Source organism: Clytia hemisphaerica, unplaced genomic scaffold (genome assembly GCF_902728285.1).
Source record: "Clytia hemisphaerica strain Z4C2 unplaced genomic scaffold, Clytia hemisphaerica genome assembly, whole genome shotgun sequence".
Taxonomy (NCBI): Eukaryota; Metazoa; Cnidaria; class Hydrozoa; order Leptothecata; family Clytiidae; genus Clytia; species Clytia hemisphaerica.
Window position 1 is genome coordinate 436,378 of NW_027104280.1, and position 21,984 is coordinate 458,361.

General features: G+C 35.7%; 5 protein-coding genes across 5 annotated transcripts in view; 3 read left to right on the top strand and 2 right to left on the bottom strand.

The window, feature by feature from the left end:
- The first annotated feature begins 454 nt into the window (after window positions 1-454).
- LOC136816904 (turripeptide Gli9.1-like) lies at window positions 455-2,654 on the top strand. Its single transcript, XM_067073240.1, has 3 exons — window positions 455-516; window positions 1,895-2,059; window positions 2,404-2,654. Exons 1-3 carry the CDS (start codon window positions 459-461, stop codon window positions 2,568-2,570), a joined length of 390 nt encoding a protein of 129 aa, XP_066929341.1. The 5' UTR covers window positions 455-458; the 3' UTR covers window positions 2,571-2,654.
- Window positions 2,655-2,782: 128 nt separating this feature from the next.
- On the bottom strand, window positions 2,783-5,479 carry LOC136816903 (DDRGK domain-containing protein 1-like). The gene is given in 9 exon segments (XM_067073239.1): window positions 2,783-3,059; window positions 3,061-3,077; window positions 3,495-3,600; window positions 3,819-3,857; window positions 4,006-4,128; window positions 4,275-4,376; window positions 4,568-4,689; window positions 4,824-4,955; window positions 5,295-5,479. Coding segments are annotated over 9 exon segments (942 nt in total). The 5' UTR covers window positions 5,434-5,479; the 3' UTR covers window positions 2,783-2,897.
- Window positions 5,480-12,483: 7,004 nt separating this feature from the next.
- Window positions 12,484-21,984, top strand: part of LOC136816905 (E3 ubiquitin-protein ligase ubr3-like) — a 50,677-nt gene continuing 41,176 nt past the window's right edge. Inside the window, exons 1-3 of the mRNA XM_067073241.1 lie at window positions 12,484-12,936; window positions 21,051-21,196; window positions 21,487-21,917. Coding sequence (XP_066929342.1) covers window positions 12,521-12,936; window positions 21,051-21,196; window positions 21,487-21,917 — 993 coding nt within the window. The 5' untranslated portion in view covers window positions 12,484-12,520. The remainder of the gene's footprint in view (window positions 12,937-21,050; window positions 21,197-21,486; window positions 21,918-21,984) is intronic.
- LOC136816983 (uncharacterized) lies at window positions 13,325-14,599 on the bottom strand. The gene is made up of 2 exons (XM_067073328.1): window positions 14,424-14,599; window positions 13,325-14,263 (listed from the first exon to the last, which is right to left on the bottom strand). Exons 1-2 carry the CDS (start codon window positions 14,545-14,547, stop codon window positions 13,437-13,439), a joined length of 951 nt encoding a protein of 316 aa, XP_066929429.1. The 5' UTR covers window positions 14,548-14,599; the 3' UTR covers window positions 13,325-13,436.
- LOC136816870 (uncharacterized) lies at window positions 15,443-17,096 on the top strand. The gene is made up of 2 exons (XM_067073199.1): window positions 15,443-15,969; window positions 16,199-17,096. The coding sequence occupies exons 1-2, from the start codon at window positions 15,476-15,478 to the stop codon at window positions 17,094-17,096; spliced, it is 1,392 nt and encodes a 463-aa protein (XP_066929300.1). The 5' UTR covers window positions 15,443-15,475.

Consider the following 21,984-nt stretch of genomic DNA (forward strand, 5'->3'; position numbering starts at 1 on the left):
ATTAGAAAATTTTAGTACTTATTTTTAAAAGCTTTTGTTAATATATGCAAATTTTTCGAATCGCATTCGAAAAGTCAGTTACCTACGTGGTAACCAACCCTTATATCGCTACAACCGACCTTTGTTAAAAACCAATCTTTTTGATTTTATTTGATTAAAATTTCTTATATTTCCTGAGATTATTTAACAAAAATATACTTTAAAAACCAAAAAGTACATTTTATGTCATTTTCTTCATGCCAAAAAGGTTCTCCTCGAAAAATATTTATTTTTCTGAAATGTTGTGTCAACATGGACTATCCCATTCGTTCATTTGGATGTTACCGAGATCTCGTCAAGTAAACATTCGAACATGCAGCTGGAGTGTTCTTCAACAATCTCACCAAAATAACTTTTTTTTGGCAAATAAACGAAAATGAATTTTAAACTTCAACTCTCTTTAAATTTCACTTCATAAAATGAAGTCGTGTGAAATGAGAATCGTTTTGCTCTTGGTTTTTGTCATCTTCACAGAGGGTATGTTTTTCGATCAAGTTTGGAAGGAAACTTTTAACTAACGAATTGAAACTTCAAGAGTAGAGGATTTGGCTCTGTGGAACACAAAGTTTGTTCAAAAATTTTGACAAGCCGTAAATTCAAAGATTGCTTTTGACGGAATAAAATATCATTAACCCTTTCCGGACGAACGTGCCAAGAGGTGGGCCATACTAGTGACCAAGCTTCAAAGCAATAAATATCGAGATCTAACCTTCCCAAGAGCCCGTTCAGCTACCGTTGGAAAGAGTAGAAAATTAAAAGGAAATTCTTTTTCAAAAAATGCATTTCTCTTGTCCGGAAAGGGTTAAAAGGGATGCTTCAAGTTTTCTACAAATTAGAAAATGAAGAAATAAATAAAAGTTTTTTTCTCTATTGGGTCAGAAATTTCATTTTATACGTTTCCAGATCTGTTTGCATTACTTTAATGGGATAAATTTTCGCGGGGATTAAATTTCGCGGTTGAGCTCATCCGCGAAATTTTAAGATTTCGCGGGGATTAATTTTCGCGGATGGCACTATTGGGTGTCAATATTTTCACGATTTTGTGACTTTCACTGTCAAATCATACATGTTGGTTGTTAAAATACACATTATTTGCGCCTCTTTGATGCAAGTAACCATTCGAAAAGTATTTATTTAATATATTTTGAGTTTTTTTAGAAATATTTCGCGGATGGGCCTTTTTCAAATTTACAATGGGACTTATTTTCGCGGATGACACCCAAATCCGCGAAATCCGCGAAAATTAATCCCCGCGAAAATTTATCCCATTAAAGTAGATCTTGCATAAGAATTGGCAGTCCATACATTTGCAAACTTTGTAGAATTTTCTTAAAGTTTGAAAATGAAGATAAAAAGAGAAGATTTTTTCTACTTGACCAAAAATTTTTGTTATATATACCTTGCCGATTTCATGTATTCAAATATTTTTCATATCTTTATTAGGTTGAAAAGTTACAACCTGTTGCAATAGAGGTCCATTTTGACAATTTTTAGCAATTTATTGCCCAGTAGCAGCTTTTTCGGAGGGATGTAACTTTTAATTCAGAAAAGATAATTGAAATCAGCGGGGCTCAAAGTTTTAGAAAATTATTTGCTAAAAGTTTTAAAATATTTTCATTTTCCTTCTTCTTCATTTTCAAATTTTTAGAAATTTCTTCAAAGCTCTGCATCAATCTACTCAAAATTATTTTTTCAGCAAGGTTAGTTAAATATTTTTTCGATCTCACATTACTTGGAGATGTTTAAAAATGTAGGGACTGCCAATCTTTTGGAACAGAATTAGAATTCATGTACTGTAGAAAATTCTTTAAGTAATGCTTGAAATTTCATTACAATTTATAAAACATTTTTTCAGCCTCATTACCATGCGGTCCATGTTCCCATGGCAATGATAAGAGAGCAGTGTGTGGAAGTGACGGGAGGCGTTATTCGGATTTCTGTGCTCTTCAAAAGGTTTCCTGTTTGAAAGGCATTCCGATCATGGCGGTCAAAGTTGCAGCAGATGACGAGCTCTGTACAGGTATCTGTTAAGTTTTTCCTACATATTATGCAGTTTGATTCGGAATTGCAGTGATCAAATTTTTCTTTTGGAGGCTTTTAAATTAATTTTGGGGAAAGGGGTCGACGTTGCAACGAATTGAATTTCCCACAAACTTTGGGCTCTCAAGTGTTCAAAATTCATTGCATCTCAAAAAAGCTAGAAAAATTCTACTCAGGATAAACTCGTACCCAGGGCCTGATTCTTATTTTTTTATAATTTTGATGGTCTTAAGAATCGATATGAAAAGCAAATCGTCATAAGGACGAGGTTGTACTAAAAAATGAGTCATGGAGTATATGCCTTTTTCCTTTCGTTTTCTTCAGATTGTAACATCTACTGTGGCCCATCTCACCAACCAGTTTGTGGGATCGATAATCGAACTTATATGAACGAATGCGTGTTGAGATTCATGGCTTGTCGAAGCAGAAAAGCCATCTTTATTCGACATTATGGAAGATGTATTTATACTAGTCCAAGAAGAAACTCATAAACGACAAAAAAAACTGTTTCTCTTTTAACCTTTGGTATTGAAACGGTTCTAAATATTGTATGAGCAAGAAACTGTATGAGGTTAGTCCATAATTTGAGGTAGATGATCCATCCTTCCAATAAAAGAACTAATTCTGACGAGTAGCGAAATTTAAAACCCACTCTTTCACTTTATTAACCCACTTAAAGCATGCCAAACTTAATCTAATAAAATTTGATTGATTGCATAATTTATTCCAAAAAAGAAATAAATAATATCGAGATAAAATTCTATTTACAAAAAGGCCAACACCATTCATTTAAAAAAGATCTCTAAAAATTCTCTCCATTAAGCAGACGTTTGAATAACAGATTTCGAATTTTCTTTCTCCTGTAACGTGATGAGGGTATTGGAAGATTCGGCGAGTTCAGCGATAGAAATTCGACCACGCTGTTTGATGAATTTCGCGACGGCTTTCAGCTCTTCTTCAGAAATGAAAATAAACTTTCCCACGATCGTCCATCACCCCTGCAAGAAAATAAATTTACAAGAAGATGAGTCGATCATCCCAAAAACCACCTAATTCTTTCTTCTTGAAAAAAACTCACAGTAAGCAAGAAAAGCTTTGATATAATGTACATTTTCTCATTTCAAAATCCCTACCCCTGCCCTCCATATAAATATGGGACAAACTCTTATTTGATTTGGTTGGTCGTTAACCAGTGATAAAACAATTTTGCTACTTTTTCTAAAGAACGCGTCATCTCTACCACTTCAAATGACCAATTAGTGAAGTATCTTGTAAAAACTCGAGCTCATCTCATAAATATGCCCCTGTGGTTGCTTACTTCTTTAAAAGGTTTCATTTAAATTCTCCGTTTTTGTAAATTTTGTGAGGGCTTTATTCCCTAAAAAAGAAAAGGGTCCACGCTCGTTGGTACATACCTGTTATCCGTCCTGCTTCTTGAAGGTTTTCCAATCTTTCAATAACTTCTTGTGTTTTTAAGTTGAATTTCAAAGCTAAATCCTCTAGTTGTACAACCTTGGCCCCCTACAAGAAGAGAAAAATATGGAAGTTGTATATATTTGCTGTAAGCAAACATTAAATCCTGAAAGTTGAGGGCAAAAAAAATATTTCGAGGGCTACTTCTAGGAATTCTCCAAAAACTGTTATATTTTTTATTCTGATTGGAAAGAGCTTGAACACAAGCACCTAAGATCAAATTAAAGCTGACGCTAAAAAAAACTGTCCATGGTTGACACCCGTACCTTTATGAAATCGATGAATTCTTGTAGCAAGGCTTGACTCTAAAAGATAAATTAAAAGGTATAATTGAGTAAATTTCAAACATTGATTCCTATTATGCTTCACTAAACAATTGTACTTTGTACTCTGGTATTTTCTTAAGATGTTGTTAAGTTTGATAAGACAGAAGTTCACAAGAGAGGACTTTACCTCTTCCTCGGATAGGACTCCAATTTCGCCAGATTCTTCGATGATGAAAGATTCTTTCAGTTTCAAATATTCTTCATATTCCTCTTTTTCTTTCTTTTCTTTCAAAAGGCGAAGCTCTTCTTCCTACAAGAACAAAGAATGGATGGATGAATGAATGAATGGATGCAAGTTTTTTCGACGGTGTCTGAGAAGATAATAAAATTTAAGTTTATCATGACTTAGATCAATATTATTTTCATGAATGTCAGTTCAAAGTTTCTTGTTCAAACCTTGGCTAGTTCCTCAGCTTCTCTTTGTTTTGCATCTTTTTCTCTTTCTTTCTCTAAAAGTGCTTCTTGTTTTTTTCGTTCTGCTCTTTCTTCTTCCAACGCCTGCAATGAAAAAAAGCGTTGTTTAAAGAAAGTCGCGTGAGTTCAAAGGGAGAAACATATTCAAGTTTTTTCTCTGACCTAAAATTAATTTTGTAGTAATTGCGTAGAGAGTCAAGACTTCAGAGAAAGAGCCATCAATGAAGGAGAGAATGCGTCAGAAGCAACAAAAAACTCATTCGAAGGCTCCAAACCTCTCGTTCGGCTTTCTTCTCAGCTTTGGCAATCATCTTTGCGCGTTTCTTGGCACCAATCTTCCCTCCACCTTCTCCTGATGCATCTATTACTTCGTTATCGCTTTCTCCTCCAAAGTCTCCTGTAAAGAAGGAAACATTGAAAGATAACAAGGGAGAGAGAGAAAGAAATACAAACAGTTATTTCTAAACAAAATTCTATCCCCAATGATAGTATAATGATTATAGTAATTCAATCAAATTCAATTTCTTTTACCAAAATTATCATCAGGTTCAGGTTCATCTCTCCTTTGAACTCTCATTCTTGGACCTCTCCGGCGCCCACTTGGCCCAACAACTGCCGGTCCTTGAGATGCCTCATTTGGTCTTGCAGGAACTGGTGTCTTTTCTAGTAAAATCAATCAAAAAAGTGGTTGATTAATGATACATTTTACGAAAGCCATACTATACTAATAACCTCTATGATAGTTGTTTTGGAGAATGCTACAGCCTATTGAATAACAAATTACTCCACATACATTACTTTCCCTCGGCCAATAAAAACGTGATAAATGATCTTGTCTCTAGGTAACTGTAACAGTTGTGGAATAATTAGTTATTCAATAGGCCGTTGCGTCCTCCAAAACAAATATTCAATTCAAACTAAAGTCATAAGCTCTAATGAACAACCCCAACGCAACGTAAAGGGCATATTAGAAAGTGCGCTATAGGGTAGAGGTTGACTTACTTTCTTTTTTCTTTTTCCCTTGACTTGAAAAGAAGTAGGATAGATAAAGAACAATTCCAATGACCAAAGCAACAATCAACCAAACAACTGCTGCAGTTTGCTGTTGGTCTGCTCCATTGCTTCCATGTGACTGTGCCATCGTCTTTATATATTTTATTGTTTATTTATTATCTGTAAAATATCATATTAGGGAAATGATTTCGAATTAAAAAGCATCATTAACTCAACCAGCTAAGAATAAAAATACTATACCACCAGGATTAGAAACGAGGTTAGTAAGTAAGTAAGTAATGAATTTATTTGTCTTAGTAAGCGAGACGAGGGACCACACTCATAGACATAAAGCTAAACTAAGGAGGTGGCCGCACGCTACTGTTACAAGAAAAAATAGTTTCTAAGATCTTACTAGGATACATTGAAAATAATTTTTTTATAAAATAGCAAAGAAAATGAAAAATTCAGAACGAAACTCGAAAATCGTAAAAATTAAGTATATGAAGAGAGGAAATACAATCTTGTTAAATCTTTGAGACGATCCAATGTTAGTGTAGAGATGTCGTCATAGGCTAGGTATTTTTGTATTTCGTTCCAAATCGAAATAGATTGAAGTATAAAATTGAGTAATTACTATAAGTCACTGTGGTTACTTCAGGAGTTTTTAAAAGACCAGACTTACAACGAATTACATTATGACGGTCAGTATCATTTAGACGCCTATATTCAAGACTTTGCAGAAGAGGAAGAGGTAGCTTGTGATTTAAAAGTTTAAACAGTAAAATGATATTTAAGTATTTGACAAAGTCAAAAAAGGAAAGAAGTTTAAAGTCCAAAAGTAAGGGAAACGAATGTGCACGAAAATCAGAGAAGGACATAATTCTAAGAGCTTGCTTCTGGAGAATAAGAGCTCGTTTAGCATGAGTAGTTTGACGTTGGCCCCAAATTTGGGCTGCATAAGAAAGATGACAATGGAAGAGAGAAAAGTACAATGATGTTAAGGTTTTTTTGTTGACATAATGTCGAAGTTTACTCAGAGCCCCATTGGCTCTTTTTAATTTGTTACATACAAAATCAACGTGATGTTTCCAGTTGAGATGCTCGTCAATATACACGCCAAGATATTTTACAACTTTGCTTGGCCTAAGCCGATGACCATTGATTTTAATTTTTAAATCGTAGTTGATTTTCTTTCTGACTGGACGGAAGATCATAAGCTCAGTCTTGCTGGTGTTCAGAGATATTTTGTTTGCCTTCAGCCAATTCATCAAGAGTTTTAGATCAATATTGGCTTGCTTTGAAATTGGTTTTAGGGATTCGTTTGAAAAAAATAACATAGTGTCGTCAGCAAAAAGATTGACCAATGCATATCGAAGTGCAATGTGGAGATCATTCACATAAAGAAGAAAAAGTAAAGGGCCAAGGACAGAGCCTTGCGGGACACCATGTTCCATGGGTTTTGATCTTGAGTTTTTACCAGATACTGACACGAATTGTGATCTACCAGAAAGAAAAGAACGAAACCAGTCAAGAGCTTTGCCACGAATGCCATAAAAATCGAGTTTTGACAGTAGAATTGAGTGATCGACGGTATCAAAGGCTTTTTGCAAATCGATAAAGATAGAACATCCATACTCACCATCATCAAGAGCTTTAGAAATTTTGTTTATGCAGTAAAGAAGAGCTGTCTCAGTTGAATGATTGGAACGAAAACCAAATTGTAAAGGATATATAGAGTTAGAATGATCAAGAAAGTTTATTAGCCGCTTGTGCATAAGTTTTTGGAAAATTTTGTCGATGTTTGAAAGAAGAGAGATGGGCCTGTAGTTTTCAGCATCAAATGGAGAGCCCTTATTTTTGAAGACGGGGATGACTTTCGCTTCTTTGAGTTGACTAGGAAAGATACCAGTAAAGAAAGAAAGATTTATGACATCTGCAAAGATTGAAGAAAGACTTTTCAGATTTGAGGAGATGATTCGAAAAGGAATGCTGTTGGGACCTGAAGCTTTATGTTCACTGAGAGATGAAATAACTTTGGAGATTTCATTTTTGGAAGTTGGAGAAACAAGAAAGTGATTGACGTTTCGATTGTCATTCTTCAGCCATTCTGAGAAATGATGACGCGTGTAAGGAATTTTAGAGCGTATCTTACCTGCAATAGTAGAGAAAAAGTCGTTAAAAGCTTCAGAAACTTCTTCAGGATCAGAAGATAAAGAATCATTGATATTCAAGGAAATGCCAGTGGAAGAAGAAGAAGAGGATATAATCTCTCTGACGCCTTGCCATAGTTTGCGAAGATTACCAGAATTTTGAAAAAAGTAACGAGAATAATAAAGTTTTTTACTTGCACGAATAAGAGACACAATTCGATTTCGATAAAATTTATACCTACCACGGAGAAATTTTTTAAGATCAGGTGAAGAATCGGGTACTCTCAGATAGTCGTTGTTAAGGTTATCTCTGATTTCCATGGAGTAACGAATGCCTTTGGTGATCCAAGGTTTTAGTAAGAGATCAGCCTGACGTCTGGTCAATTGTTTAAGGGGAACATGTTTGTCATGCAAAGAATTAAATCGAGTTATAAAAGAGTTAAAAGACGAATCAACATTTCCCCTTTCAATACCAAGAAGACGTTTCCAATCCACGTTCTCGAATTCTTCTTTGAAACCTACTTCATCAAAGTTTGACCAATCTCGACGAGAAGGAAGTTCAGGTTTATAGTGAGAGCTACAATCGGTGTTTAGAATCAAAAATTGTGGAAGATGATCGGATATCGAGACAGTGAGGTTTCCAGAAATTGAAGAGCAGTTTAGAGGAGAGATAAAAATATTATCAATGAGAGTACTTGAAGTATCAGTGAGCCGCGTTGGAAGAGTAATAGATGGAAGAATTTGATAGGCACCAAGGACGTCAAGAAATTTGGAGTGAGAGATTTCAGAATCACAAGTCAAAAGATCACCCAAGTCACCCAACAGGACGAGATTTTTGTTTTCTTGACAAGACTTTCGCAACAAAGGAGTTAAGATTTTTTCGTTAAAAAGATCAATGTCGAAAAGAGGGTGTTTATAAATACATCCAACAATGAAATTTTTACGGTTTTTCAGGACAATTTCAGCAAAGGTGGATTCAAGGTTGCCAGAATTAGAATATACAAGCTTTGAAAGATCTTCACGAGGCTTGCTATTGAAAGATTTAGAAATAAAAAGGGCAGTTCCCCCAACTGTTGTGACTGCCGGGGTATCGAATGACTTAAAACCAGGGATGGAGAGCTCAGTATTTTCGATCGTAGAATGAAGCCTTGTCTCAGTGATACCAAAAATGCTAAAAATGATGGTTGAGACGAGAAAGTAACGTAGTAAGATTATCGTGGTGTTTTTCTAAAGAGCAAATGTTCAGATGGAAGCAAGAAAAATTTTGTTTTTTGAGAGAAAGAGAAGAAAATTCTTGAGTACTAAAATATTTGCAATCAAAATGATTAACATTGTTCATCGATTTGAGAATCAAAATTAGAAAAAGTATCTGAAATAGAATTTAAGTGTTTAAAATAGGTTTTCAAGTGACTTATGTCTTTACCAATGGGTAAATTTTCATCAGAATCAAGGTTAGGTAAAGCATCATACCTGCATAGTTTACAAAGCCAGATGTTCCTTAAAAATTTTGATTCGACACCAAGACACTTAGCATGAGATCGCCTTTCGCAGTTAGGACAAAAATGAAAAGTTTTAGCCGTTATTTTTTTCGAGCAAACAGAGCATTCATCGTTTGCCATTGTAAGTTAGACTTACTTCTCTTTTTCCCTTAACAACAATTCAATGCTGCAACAAAAACGAAGTAGTCTCTTCGACTGCTTGCTCACTTATTTTGTATGTTATTCTTGACGGTAGTAAATAAAGTGATTTATTCCACTAAATTTTACTAAATTTTATGACAACGGGAACAGTCTAGTGTGGATCAGAATTTGTTGGAATTTTCCTAAAATTTTGCTTGGGATTTCAGGGGATTTACGCATCCTTATAAGCATTTTCAGTCTTGTCAAGCCCTCAAACCAAGCATCTTTGAGCCCGTTTTCAAATTTTTGTAAACATGTAATGGGAAAAACTTATCTATCCAGAATCAAGATTCCTTTGTATTTGAAACTGACTTCTTTATCCAAAAAAAATAAAGCAAAATCTTGCAGGGTATTCTGAAGATTCTGGCCAGCTGAATGATTCATACATTTCCTAATGTGGACTTGATTTGTGTAAAAATTTAAAAAATTCAAATAATTTAGTGAGATTGTCAAAGATTGTCAAAACTCCTGTAACTATGGGCAATCACCCCGTTGCTAAGATGTTGGCTTGAGATAAAAAATGAAACTACTGAAAATGAAAGTAAAATCGGTTTGCACTCCAAATCCCATAATATCATACATAAATGAGTTTAAGTCTATATACTGCCTTAATATACAGAGTAGTTCATTAAGTCCTTGCTCCTTCCCGCTTTTTGCTCCCTGATCCCTTTTTATCCCTAATCTTTTTTTCACTCCTTGATCTCTTTTCGCTCCTTGATCTTTTTTTGCACTTCGATCCTTTTTGCCATTTCTTTTGTTCCTGATTCACTCCTTGGTCCCTTTTTGCTCCTCGATCCCTTTTTTGACTCCCTGATTCATTTATGCAACAAAACTAATTGGAGCCATTCAATAAATGTCAACCTCAAATAACACCCTTCAGAGCAATTTGAGATAATTTCAGAGCTTTAACATATCCAAAATCTGATTCAAAAGTCAACTTACAGGGAGTCAAAGAACCCTAATAGTGTCAACCTCAGGCCATGTTAACCTAAACTTTGGCTCCTACTTCAAAATAGCATATCTCGAGTAAACCTCATAAAAAGATACTTATATGTCTAGAAAGCAAAATTATTCAGCCTAACCATACTAAAGTTTCAGTTGTCAACCTCAAACTTAGCACATTTTATGGGGCTAAATGTAAATCTCAACAAAAATGTCACAAAATACCCCCTCCATTTTTGACCAGCAACAAATGGATTATATAAGTAAGTGATAATTTTATTTTGAAGTTTGTTTTTAAAAACAAAACCCCCGTGCTAGTTGATAATTTCATTTTCTTAACGTATGGACCCATTTGGAAGTATTTGTAATACAGATCATTTGGCAGTGTAGTTGCAGCCTATACAAGAATTGGAATCTAAAGTCTGAAGTCGTAACTCCTTACCAGTGACCCTGCAGAGAAATTTTTAGTTGGCAGACACTGACTTTAGGTTGGTTTGGAAATCGTTTTATTTTGAAATGTAATCTTCACTTTAGATAAATACTTTTATTTATTTCGATTCATGAAAGGTTCAATCAAGGTTTGTTTACTTATTTAATTCAAATTATTTCATTGATTAATTGAGCTGCAATAGCTGATTGAAAAACGAAGATTTTTTATAGTTATCAGCGTGGGCTTGGCTGCCATTTTGAATTTCGATTTTTTTTCTCCTGTACTTGGCAATTTAGAGGTAGTTCGTAATTCCCGATTTGGCTTACGCGTAACACTTGTGATACTTGTGATAGGATCGATCATCGGAACGGCTCGATGACGGATCGATATGTGATGGATGGATTACTTAACGATCCGGATAGGAGATCGATAGAGGATCGATACTCAAGATTTTTTCAAGCTTATGATTAGTTATCGATCTATCATCGATCTTTTATCGATCTTATCGACCCTATCGACTCATACTCGATTTACGATCGATAACAAATCGATTAACGATCGATGACGAATCGATATACTTGATTGAAATACTAGCTCGATAATGGATCCAACAAAGGATCGATACTCAAGACTTTTTAATGGCTGAATCTTCCATCGATCTCCCATCCGGATCGTTAAGTAATCCATCGATCACATATCGATCCGCCATCGACCTAACAGATGGCCCATTTTGCCTTTCCTATCTTTCACCTTACCTGTTTATTCTACTTTCTGAGACTTAGTTTCTCATTTCTGACTGAGTTTTCATACCTGTCAATCATTTTTCCATCAATTTCGACCAATCTAATTTTCGCACCGAGTGGGATTCAAACCACCACCAAAGAAAGACCTTCAGATTCGGAAACCAGCGCTCTATCCATCGAGCCATCGCCGCACAGCAAAATCACGCAATTCATAACACATTATACCGAACTGGCAAAAGACGGGGGTAATGTTATTATAATATGGGTAAAAGTACCCCTTTTTTAAACCTGACTGAAATTCGAGCCGTTACTAGCAACCCTGCGGGGCCCAAGGCGCCGAGTATGCACCCGGCACAGTGACAAGCCGTTACTAGCAACCCTGACCCTGACCCAATACCCCCTGAATCACGGAATGATGGATAGGAAAAATTATCGGGGAAAAAATTGCTCTGCGCGGTCTGTGCATATAGCGAAATTTCATCATGGGCTTGGCCGCCATTTTGAATTTCGATTTTTTTTCTCCTGTACTCGGCAATTTAGAGGTTGTTCGTAATACGCGATTTGGCTTACGCGTAACACTTGTGCCTGGTCTATAGGTCACGGTGTCACGGTACATAACTAAGTCAAAAGAAATTCTTCAGAGGTTTGTTTTTGTACTTTCTGGGTTCAAAGACGATTGGTTGCCAACTAGAGCGGTCGCCAACTGGGCAAGGGACTCTAATGAATGGGAATCGAACAATAAAACTATAAATAAAGTTAAAGTGCACACTTCTTCTTTGTTGATATACCGCGCAAACTAGAGATTTAACAGTCTTGATATAAAGCAGACTTAACCTCTAAATAAATCAAATGTAGATCAACCTACCTAGGAGTATTACAAAAAACACCAAAATGACAGTCAAAAACCACCAAAAGTCCAAAAAGTCCTCTACGACCAAAAATCATTAAAAAATTGCCTTCTTCAATCAGCAGCCATGCCGGTATTCCGCTACTTGATGATACGCCGCTCGCTTCTAGAAATATAAATGAGATAACAGGCCTTGATATATTTTACAAAAAAATAATAATATGGTGAAATTGAACCCACTTTTAACAATTTTTAACTTTTTATAAGTAAAATGTCATTTTCAGGATAAATGGGTAAAAACAAGGTAAATCTAAACTCTATCTTAGGAAAATTTTTATTAGTAAAAGTCTGTATTGAACTGACTAGTCTAATTTCCACGCTTTCAAACAACTGTAAACATTTCGGAAAATTTTTGTACAAAAACAAAGTTTTTTTCCCGAGATGGAAGACCTCCTGACGAAGGGGCGTCAAAGTGCAGAAGAAATTTTCCAAGATGTATGCAGTATTCCACTAAAGAAGCAAAGACTTGACTCCATTTTGAGAACCATACTGCACCCTCTTAAGGTGTTTGACGATGACACAGCTTCCTTTTGTTCTTGGTTAATTTCCTACGAGCAAAAATTTGAAGAATTCATAAAACAGCTGAAAACTTTTGATACATCCACTGTCTGTGGACTTGTTTGGAATGCAAATTTCTTTGCTTACAGATGTAGGGACTGTGGGATTTCCCCTTGTATGTCACTTTGTGCAGATTGTTTTGCTGCAGGAAATCATGAAGGTCATGATTTCAACATGTTCAAAAGTCAAGCCGGAGGAGCTTGTGATTGCGGTGATAGAAATGTTATGAAACCTTCAGGGTATTTTTATTTGTTCTCTTTATTCATTATGCCTTTTCCTTTTCAAATTCTTTGCTCTAGAAAGAGGGAAGTTTTATGTCCATACACATAGAACCATTTTGGGTAACTTTTATTGAGAAAATTCTAGTGCTGTCATGTCATAGCAACTTGTTGTTCTTATTATCTTCACTTCAGACGTCCAGATTAGCCAAATATTAAATTTACAAAACTGAAAAAGCTTAGGATTCAATATTATGCTTTGAAAACTTCAAAGGGCCGGCGATTTACACAAAAACTTCGGCGCTGCGCATAGGCTTCGCAATCCCTATTCATAAATTTAAAAATATAGTTATAAATATCCCAATATTGTAATTTTTAACTCTTACAGCATCTTCATTAATTCTTTATACCAAAAAAATTAAACAATTTATAATTAAAACACACCTGCAACTAAAAGTGAACGAAACACTCGTGAAAATTTTGAATTATACAGCTTTAATTTAACATCTTTTTTAACCATCTCAATAACTTAACTTTTTAGAAAGCCTGGTGTTATAATTGTCATCCAGTAATTTCAATAAACATAACCTCTTTGCATATGTCATATTCCTTGTGATGTTTTTGTAACAATTCAGTACATGAAATGTTTGCTCACAGACTTCCGTATTCATCTTACGCACATCCTTAAATTTAGGAAGATCGGGATGGTATTTACAGTCGTCACTACTGAGCACGCATTTCGACTGCGTGTGTTTCTCAGCATGAAAAACGTCCACAATAAACATTAATTCTTCAATTTCCTTGGCAAAAACATTCCCTTCCCTTGCTAATCTACAGACGTACGGGTGTAGATCACAGGATCTATCATAAACTATACCTTTCAAGTTTCCATTAAGATTTCCTTGAAATATATCAATTAACCCTGTAAACACCATTGATAGACTTTCAGCAGTATACATTTCAAAATGGGACAATCGAATGCCGCATGATCTAAAAACATACAACATACCAGCAGTCCGTGTCTCGTACTTGTTGCAATTCTCTTCTTTCTTGCAACCTTCTCCACTTGTAATAACATTCTCCAATAGCTTTACTCTTTGTCTAGTCATAGGATAAAGGTCTAATCTTTCATTTTTGATTTCATTTTTCATCTCTCCTGACTCGTTAGAGTGGATGTGGCATAATTTGGATCCTTTTAAAGATTGATTTCCTCTAACCGGATTATTTATACAACGAACAACTTTGTTAACTTCTCCTATCTCATGAGGCAACTTAGTTATCGGTTTAGCGCAACAATATCGATACAATTTTTCGTTTCCGTCGATTACAACCATCTTATTCTTGCAACCTATAATTTAGAAAAGTCATTATTTTGATTAATTTTGAAAAACCCCACTGGGAAACAATTTAACCGGGATGCTGAGACAGGGGTGTAATAGTCATTTTTTCAATTTAAGCCTACACATATAATGATAAAATGAATCAAGTTCAAAATGTATCCGAATTACCTGTCTCGTTACATTCGTGTGAAAACCATTTTTGATCGATTACTTTTTTCAAGGTTGGATACACATCTTCACATATCTTTTCAATATCGAAATGTTTATTGTGGTCCTTTCTGTGCCATAACATTGTGGGGCAAATGCTTATTAGTCGTTTTATGAGCCAATGATTTTCGATGACTTCGGCAATCAGCTTTCTTTGTAGAGTCATCAATTCCAAATTCAACATTGTACATTTCGGAAATCTTATCAAAACTTGTAGCACCAATACAAATCTGTAGAGAAATCCTCTCTAGATATCGTGTCGTAAAAGCTATGGATGACGTGATCATAAAGTAGTCATCTCCATCTGTTAGATACGTTCGATATCCATCTTTATTTTCTGTCCAGTGTCTGTAAAACTTCGTCTTACACGTCTTACACAAACCATGGTAATTCAATCCATCAATAATGCCATTTTCAGTGTAAATCCTTACTTGGGATGCTCTAGGGTTAATCCTGATCTTCTTCGAGCAACAAGTAGTGGTAATTGGGATAAATGCTGGCTGCTCCATGTATTCGCTGTTCCCTGTTTTATACCTAACCATACAGGTGCTGCAGTGTAGGATATGACTTTCGATTGGACGAAAATAAACTTCACCATTTGGTAGGTCAAGGTCTACTAATACCTGTAGATTACTGTCACTTAATGTGGTTACATACGATTGCAAAGTCTTCGTTATGTATTCGATTCGGTGTGGAGTGCGTAATGAAACATTACTAAGTAAATTCTGTAACACTTTCAATACATCAATCCGAATAATCATCTTCGCGCCTCTTAACTTTTCTCCGTATCTGCTTCCAGAAGGTTTGTACTCAAACAAATTTTTCTTTTGTACATAATTTGTTTCATAAAAAACTGACGTTACAATAAATTTTTCAAGAAGACAATGCAATGGCTTTTTTTAGTTGTGACGTCGGATTTTGATTTTGGGAGAACATTGCATTGCCATCTTTAAAAATTAGAAACTTAACGGTCATAAATTCATTTCACCTCAATCAACACTCGAGGAACAATCATGTCGAAACCTTTGAAAGAAATCTCAGACGATGTTTACCGGCGCGCACTGGAAAAATGTTGGGCGGTAAAGTTGGACACACAGAAAACCTTCCCTACACTAATCGATGAATGGATAACAGTGGAGAAGAAAAAACTTGGAGTTCCGTATTCTTACCTTGCATACCCACTTCTAACGAGTATATCATACTGTCTCGGTGTGAGCAGAGTAAAACTGGCTGAATCGTACCAAGAACCCGTCATCCTTTACTCGTTGGTATCAGGCAGAAGTGGTACAAATAAATCAAGCTGTGTATCACTTTTCCGAAATATCATCAACAAGATTGAAACAAATGAGCGAGATGATAAACAGCACATCTTTGACAGTGGCACTATCGAGGGTCTCATGACCACACTTCATGAGAACAACGGCTCCGTTTTATGCGCTGTAGACGAGTTTTCCACATTCTTAGATGCAATGGATAAAAACTCAAATGGAAATGTCGAACGCTCAAGGTAACTTTTTACTTAGTTTTGTAATTTTAAGATCCCATATACCTCACCGTCAAATATAGGTAATACGCACTCCAATGGAGAACCTAAAATCTTAATTGTGTTCGCACGGGTTTTCGCATAATCTCAGTTAGTATTAGACCTGACATCCGTATGTTCAATTTTAACGTTTATCTTTTGAAAATAGCTCTTCATGTAATGGTATATGAACATAAGATACTTTTATCTTTAGATATCTATCTCTTTGGTCCGGTTCATCATGGTCAAAAAAGACAAAGCACGGCGGAAAGGTGGAAATTGAAGACCCACGATTCAGTTTTTATGGGTTTAACCAAAACTACTTTCTTATTAACATGATCGTTAACAGCAATCATTTTGATGGATTCCTGCCAAGATTTTTGGTCGCTACTTCTGAAGAGGAGTATGTTCCAATAACGGAAAAAATTGCAGCTTCGAAAACAAAAGTTCCACTCTGTATCCAGAATTTGTTTGACAAAATTTTCAAACACTTTTACTATAAAGGTCATGTTTTTGAGCTAGACACTGAAGCATTTACTTTGTTTGCATCATATGATCAAAAAGTTTTGGACTTCAGAAAGGCAGATGTGTTCGAAGACATGAAATCAATGATTATGTCCAAAAGTATCGGTAATGTGCTGAGAGTAGCTGCTCTCCAGTGCGCACTACGCGTTGTTACCTCAAACCTCGATGCCGATGACTTATCAAATCTGGATTTCACAATTGGGATGGTCGACATGGAACGAGCCATCACGTTGGTAACGTATTCGGTTAACTGTTTAATTGCATTGATAGACAGCACGAAAAATACTTCACGAAATGGAAGGAAACGACATAGCGAAATGCCTTTACCTGAAGTAATGGATGAGGAGTTTCTATTGGTCCACAAGGCGAAAATCAAAAAGATCTTCACGCAAAATTCAAAGATCGTACCGGTTTCATCCATCACAAGAAATCACATGTGTCCTCAAATAGGTGGGAAAAATGGTTCAGAAGAAGCTAAACGTTTTCTAAAGGGGTTAGAGTTGAATGGTCTTGGTAAGCTGTCAGTGGAGAATGATAAATCAGTATTTATTGTAACCGATAAAGAAAACATTGAAAATCAGATTTAATATTTATGGTTTGAATAATTAAATTTTTACGTGTTTGGATGATTTTTAAATTTGGCAGTTAATGATGTTTTAAACATTATCTTGTATTCTGCCTTAATTTCAAATTTTGGGTTTTAAGGTTAGGTTGACCAGATATTTATGGAAAATTTCAGTTTTTTCTCCACACATCCATATTTGTATTTAGTCAAAATCAAATCATATAATTGTATTTATTCTTCAGATGTTGAATTCTAATTATTATTTGTATATTTTCCAATAACTTATTAATCACATCCTTACTTTTTTCAATGAATTACTCTATCCACCATTTAAAAAAACTCATAAAAACCCGTTTTGGGGTCACATCTATACATCATTTGATTTTAAGTTTTGATTTGACTTTAAAATTACAAGAACAAGTAGGTTTTATTGACTTAACCTTTACCTAACACATGTATTATTGACACCACCAGGCCATTTCAGACTTTATAGTATAATAGCTCCTATCACACGCGAAAGGCTTAAGTAGTGCAAACACTGACCTTTATATACCCTGGACCAAGCTTCTCAATCCCAGCCAAGCAAAGTCTTTGATCGGAGTTTTTTGAAAATTGATACCCTAATGGCGGCACTACTCGATAGCGGTGTAAATGCATCGAGAGCGCTAGGTCTACTTTTCCTCGAATTTATTTTATGATGTAGCGGCGTTAGATGTTAATTTTTAACATTGCAATGGCTTTTCCTCGGGTACCAATTCCAAAAAAAACTCCAATCAAAGATGGCAGATATTTTTTTTTTTCGGTCAAAAAATCAAAGATGGCAGATATTGCTTGGTCCAGGGTTATATAAAGGTCAGTGAGTGCAACATTCTTTACCGCTACGCCGAAGCCGGGAAGGCCATTTCAGACTTATAAAAGCTCCCATCACACGCGAAAGGCTTGCGCAGCGCAACGTTCTTCGCCGCTACGCCGAAGTCGCGAAGGCCATTTCAGACTTATAAAAGCTCCCATCACACGCGAAAGGCTTGCGCAGCGCAACGGTTTTCGCCGCTACGCCGAAGTCGCGAAGGCCATTTCAGACTTATAAAAGCTCCCATCACACGCGAAAGGCTTGCGCAGCGCAACGTTCTTCGCCGCTACGCCGAAGTTGCGAAGGCCATTTCAGACTTATAAAAGCTCCCATCACACGCGAAAGGCTTGCGCAGCGCAACGTTCTTCGCCGCTACGCCGAAGTCGCGAAGGCCATTTCAGACTTATAATAGCTCCTATTACACGCGAAAGGCTTGCGCAGCGCAACGTTCTTCGCCGCTACGCCGAAGTCGCGAAGGCCATTTCAGACTTATAAAGCTCCTATCACACGCGAAAGGCTTGCGCAGCGCAACGTTCTTCGCCGCTACGCCGAAGTCGCGAAGGCCATTTCAGACTTATAAAAGCTCCCATCACACGCGAAAGGCTTGCGCAGCGCAACGGTTTTCGCCGCTACGCCGAAGTCGCGAAGGACATTCCAGACTTATAAAAGCTCCTATCACACGCGAAAGGCTTGCGCAGCGCAACGTTCTTCGCCGCTACGCCGAAGTCGCGAAGGCCATTTCAGACTTATAAAAGCTCCTATCACACGCGAAAGGCTTGCGCACGTCAAATACGCAGCGCCGAAGTAAGTGTGCAAATCGTCGCCCCACTCGAAAACTTACTGAGACCTGGTATATACCTGGAAATTCTCTATATTCTCTGAGAAATTATTATAATTATTTTCCTGAGTTGGGCCAGGACAGACAAGCACTTTTCCAAGATCTCAATGCTTAAAAATGTGGTCACATGCCGTAAATATAAACCCTCACTCAGTATAGTCCTAACTGTTATGGGGGATGTTATTTTGCAAAAATGGCATAAATTCTTAGCCCATTTGTCAAAAGTTGCCTTTGGGTATAAAAAGAAGAAAAAATCATGTTAAAATCCTGTGGCACCCTTTTCAAAAGGTTGCCACAGGCAGGGTGCCACCCTCGCTCCACCAGCAAAATCGAAATAAATAAAATAATAATAATAAATAATAATAATAGTAATAATTTGAAAGGTATTTTCATGCTGATTAAGAAAGTCAATATAATGAGGTTGAATAACACTGTCACAAAAAGTAATTTCTCACAGTTGGCAAAATTTTGAGGATTTTGCTAAAAACGCAATTTTTGACGTTTTTCTTAAGTTTAATACTTCTAGTTAGAGTGTTTTTCACCCTTACAATATTGAGCGGCGGTGGCACCCTACCCGTGGCAACCTTGAAAAAAGTGCCACAGGGTTTTTACATGAATTTTTCTTCTTTTTATACCCAAAGGCAACTTTTGACAAATGGGCTTAAAAAATTAGTCCTAACATCCCCCCTATAACTGTTCAAATAAAATTAACGGGAAACGCATATTTGATGCTTGTTGAAAAGATACTCATGAGTGAAATATTATCATAAAACTTTGGAAAATGAAGAATGAAAATGAAGAAAGAATCAACTCTGCGAAAACTGTGCTATATATAATTATCATTTTCACACAAGTAATTCTGTGACCTTAGAACATATTTAATATGAAAACATCTTTAAAAAAAAGTTTATTTAATCAAAAGATGTACAGTAGCCCAAAGTTTATCCCTGATTTACTTTAAAAACCATAAAAAAACAAGAAAAAGTTCTTTTTCAAGTCAACCTGGGAAAAGTTTTAAGCTGACTGAATAAATATTTTTTAAATATTAGTTTGATTTTATGAAGTCTAGGATTAAAGAGTTTCTGAAGTATATTTTTAGTGACCACAGAACCCCTTATCTAAATTGAATTCTATCTATCAAAAGTTTTTTGTCTCCACTGCAGATTATATTGAGAAGACTTTAACTCCAAACTCATTAAACATTAGCTCTTAAAGTTCTTAAAGCAAAAGTGTAAAAAAACATGTGAAAAAGGGTATTAAATTAGGCATTATCATTGAAAGTGTTATTATCACTTGATGACATGGCTGTCCTCTTTTGAAAATGCTGTCAATTTGACCAAAGACCGCAGCCCTAACCATGCTATTCATTTTGACCATGAGTATAAGAAAATCATAGCATGAATCTCCAGGCTAATAGGAACATGCTATCGCCATCAGTCAAATAAGAAACCAATTTCTTTCGGTCACTAGCTTCTTTCATTTGACAAATCAACCTTGAGGAACAAATTTTAGTCAAACTGAACCATCAAATCAGTCTATACATGATTTTACTAAGTTTTAATTGTGGTCAGTAGAATACCAACCAGACAGGTGGGAGATGGTTGAATAAAGATTTTACAAATTTTCTCCGTCTAATGATTCATATCATTCTATCACTGGTCAAAACCCCAAGGTTCCATTCCAAAGTTAACACTTATCCTCTATCTCCTCCAAGTTGTTTCCCCTGTATAGAATAGGGAGATACTTGAATGGTTAAACTATGTTTTTCCCATCACCCATCGGTGGTCCAGGAAATTGATTCTTCTAGTTCTATCAAGAAAAGGTGACTTAATAAGTGCAATATTTTTTTTTACAAAGTTTTCAAATCGTTAGAAAAAAAACTGGAAAATATTTTTAAAAAATATGTAAAGTGTATATACATTTTCTGATTTGCAACACTCTCTCCAACATAATATGCTTTTAAGGAATTTTCCTTCTTTTTGAATGGTCTCTACCTGCTAAGCTTATCTATTTTTGTCTCACATTATTCATTAAATCTAATTTGGACCAATTACTTGAACTTGGATTGGTTGTAATGTAATCGGTTTCTTGGAAGCTTCCAGAAAATGGGGTTCAAGAGGGGCTTGAAAATTTGGGTTTTCTGAGGTTGGCTGTGGCAAAAGGGAGGGTACTTTTTTCTTGGGGTTTTAAGAGCCCTGAAGACTCTGATTGATGCAATCAAAAAAATAACTCTGTGTCTTTTGTGTAATCTAATTTCAAAGTAAAGTCTTTATTTTCTTTTAACACAGGTTCTGCCATCATCATGGGAAAGTTGAAGGCTCAAAGCAGAAAGCAATTCCCGAAAAGTTGATATGGGTGGCACAGATTCTCATCCCACGACTAATTATTTGTTTGTACGAAAAAACTAAAAACAAGGATGAAGCAATGGAGGAAGGTATTGTGTTTTGTTTTTATCATTTTCTAAATACAAAATAGAATCAATCCATAGAAAATATATAATAAAAACAACGTTATTAAACAAAGTTATGAATAAAATCACTTTGTTAATTGCCAAATTTTGTTAAAGGGAACAAGATATTTAAAGGCACGACCATGGTTTCCCAAGATAAATTTACTTGAATGTTTTCAATTTATCAGCTTTTTCCCTGTTCTTATTGTACCTCTACCATCTCTTCTTTGTAAATCATGCTGAAAGGTGAAAGGAACTTTGTATTATTCTTTTAGACTCATCTTTGGATGTGGAGCCTATCATTGACTTCCTCAATAAAATCAGTGAAGTAGAAGCTCTGCGAGAAATCTTTTGTGAGAAGATCCTTTCATCGGTGGATGCAACTTTTGATAATTATCTTATCAGCAGTAATTCTTCGGAGGTGACAAGTCTGGTCTCATGTGAAGCATCAAATGGAAGAAAAATCATTCGCTCAATTTCAACAGAAACCAATACTATTGAAATGACAGTTTCGAATACATGTGATGGTCTTGGTGAACCGTACAAACCCAATGAGGTGGAATCTCCCACATTGTCTAGAAGCAATATCAAAGAAAATAATAAACAAACTTTTCTGCAATATCTGATGGAAGTTCTTGTGAAAACTGAATTTCCAACTCAACTTGCCACACTTTTACTTCAAATGCTACCAAATCAAAAATACAAGGTTTGTTATTATTGTTTGTTCCAGGTCGGTTTGCGTAAAAGTGGACATGAAAAAGGGTCAAAATTTT

Bases quoted from the DNA above. Each gene is read 5' to 3' on its own strand.
- LOC136816904 (XM_067073240.1), top strand. From the start codon at position 459: ATGAAGTCGTGTGAAATGAGAATCGTTTTGCTCTTGGTTTTTGTCATC. The intron at 517-1,894 runs GTATGTTTTTCG...ACATTTTTTCAG, and splicing joins TTTTGTCATCTTCACAGAGG to CCTCATTACCATGCGGTCCA. The intron at 2,060-2,403 runs GTATCTGTTAAG...CGTTTTCTTCAG, and splicing joins AGATGACGAGCTCTGTACAG to ATTGTAACATCTACTGTGGC.
- LOC136816983 (XM_067073328.1), bottom strand. From the start codon at position 14,547: ATGTTATGGCACAGAAAGGACCACAATAAACATTTCGATATTGAAAAG. The intron at 14,264-14,423 runs GTAATTCGGATA...TCTAAATTATAG, and splicing joins ACACGAATGTAACGAGACAG to GTTGCAAGAATAAGATGGTT.
- LOC136816870 (XM_067073199.1), top strand. From the start codon at position 15,476: ATGTCGAAACCTTTGAAAGAAATCTCAGACGATGTTTACCGGCGCGCA. The intron at 15,970-16,198 runs GTAACTTTTTAC...TTTTATCTTTAG, and splicing joins GGAAATGTCGAACGCTCAAG to ATATCTATCTCTTTGGTCCG.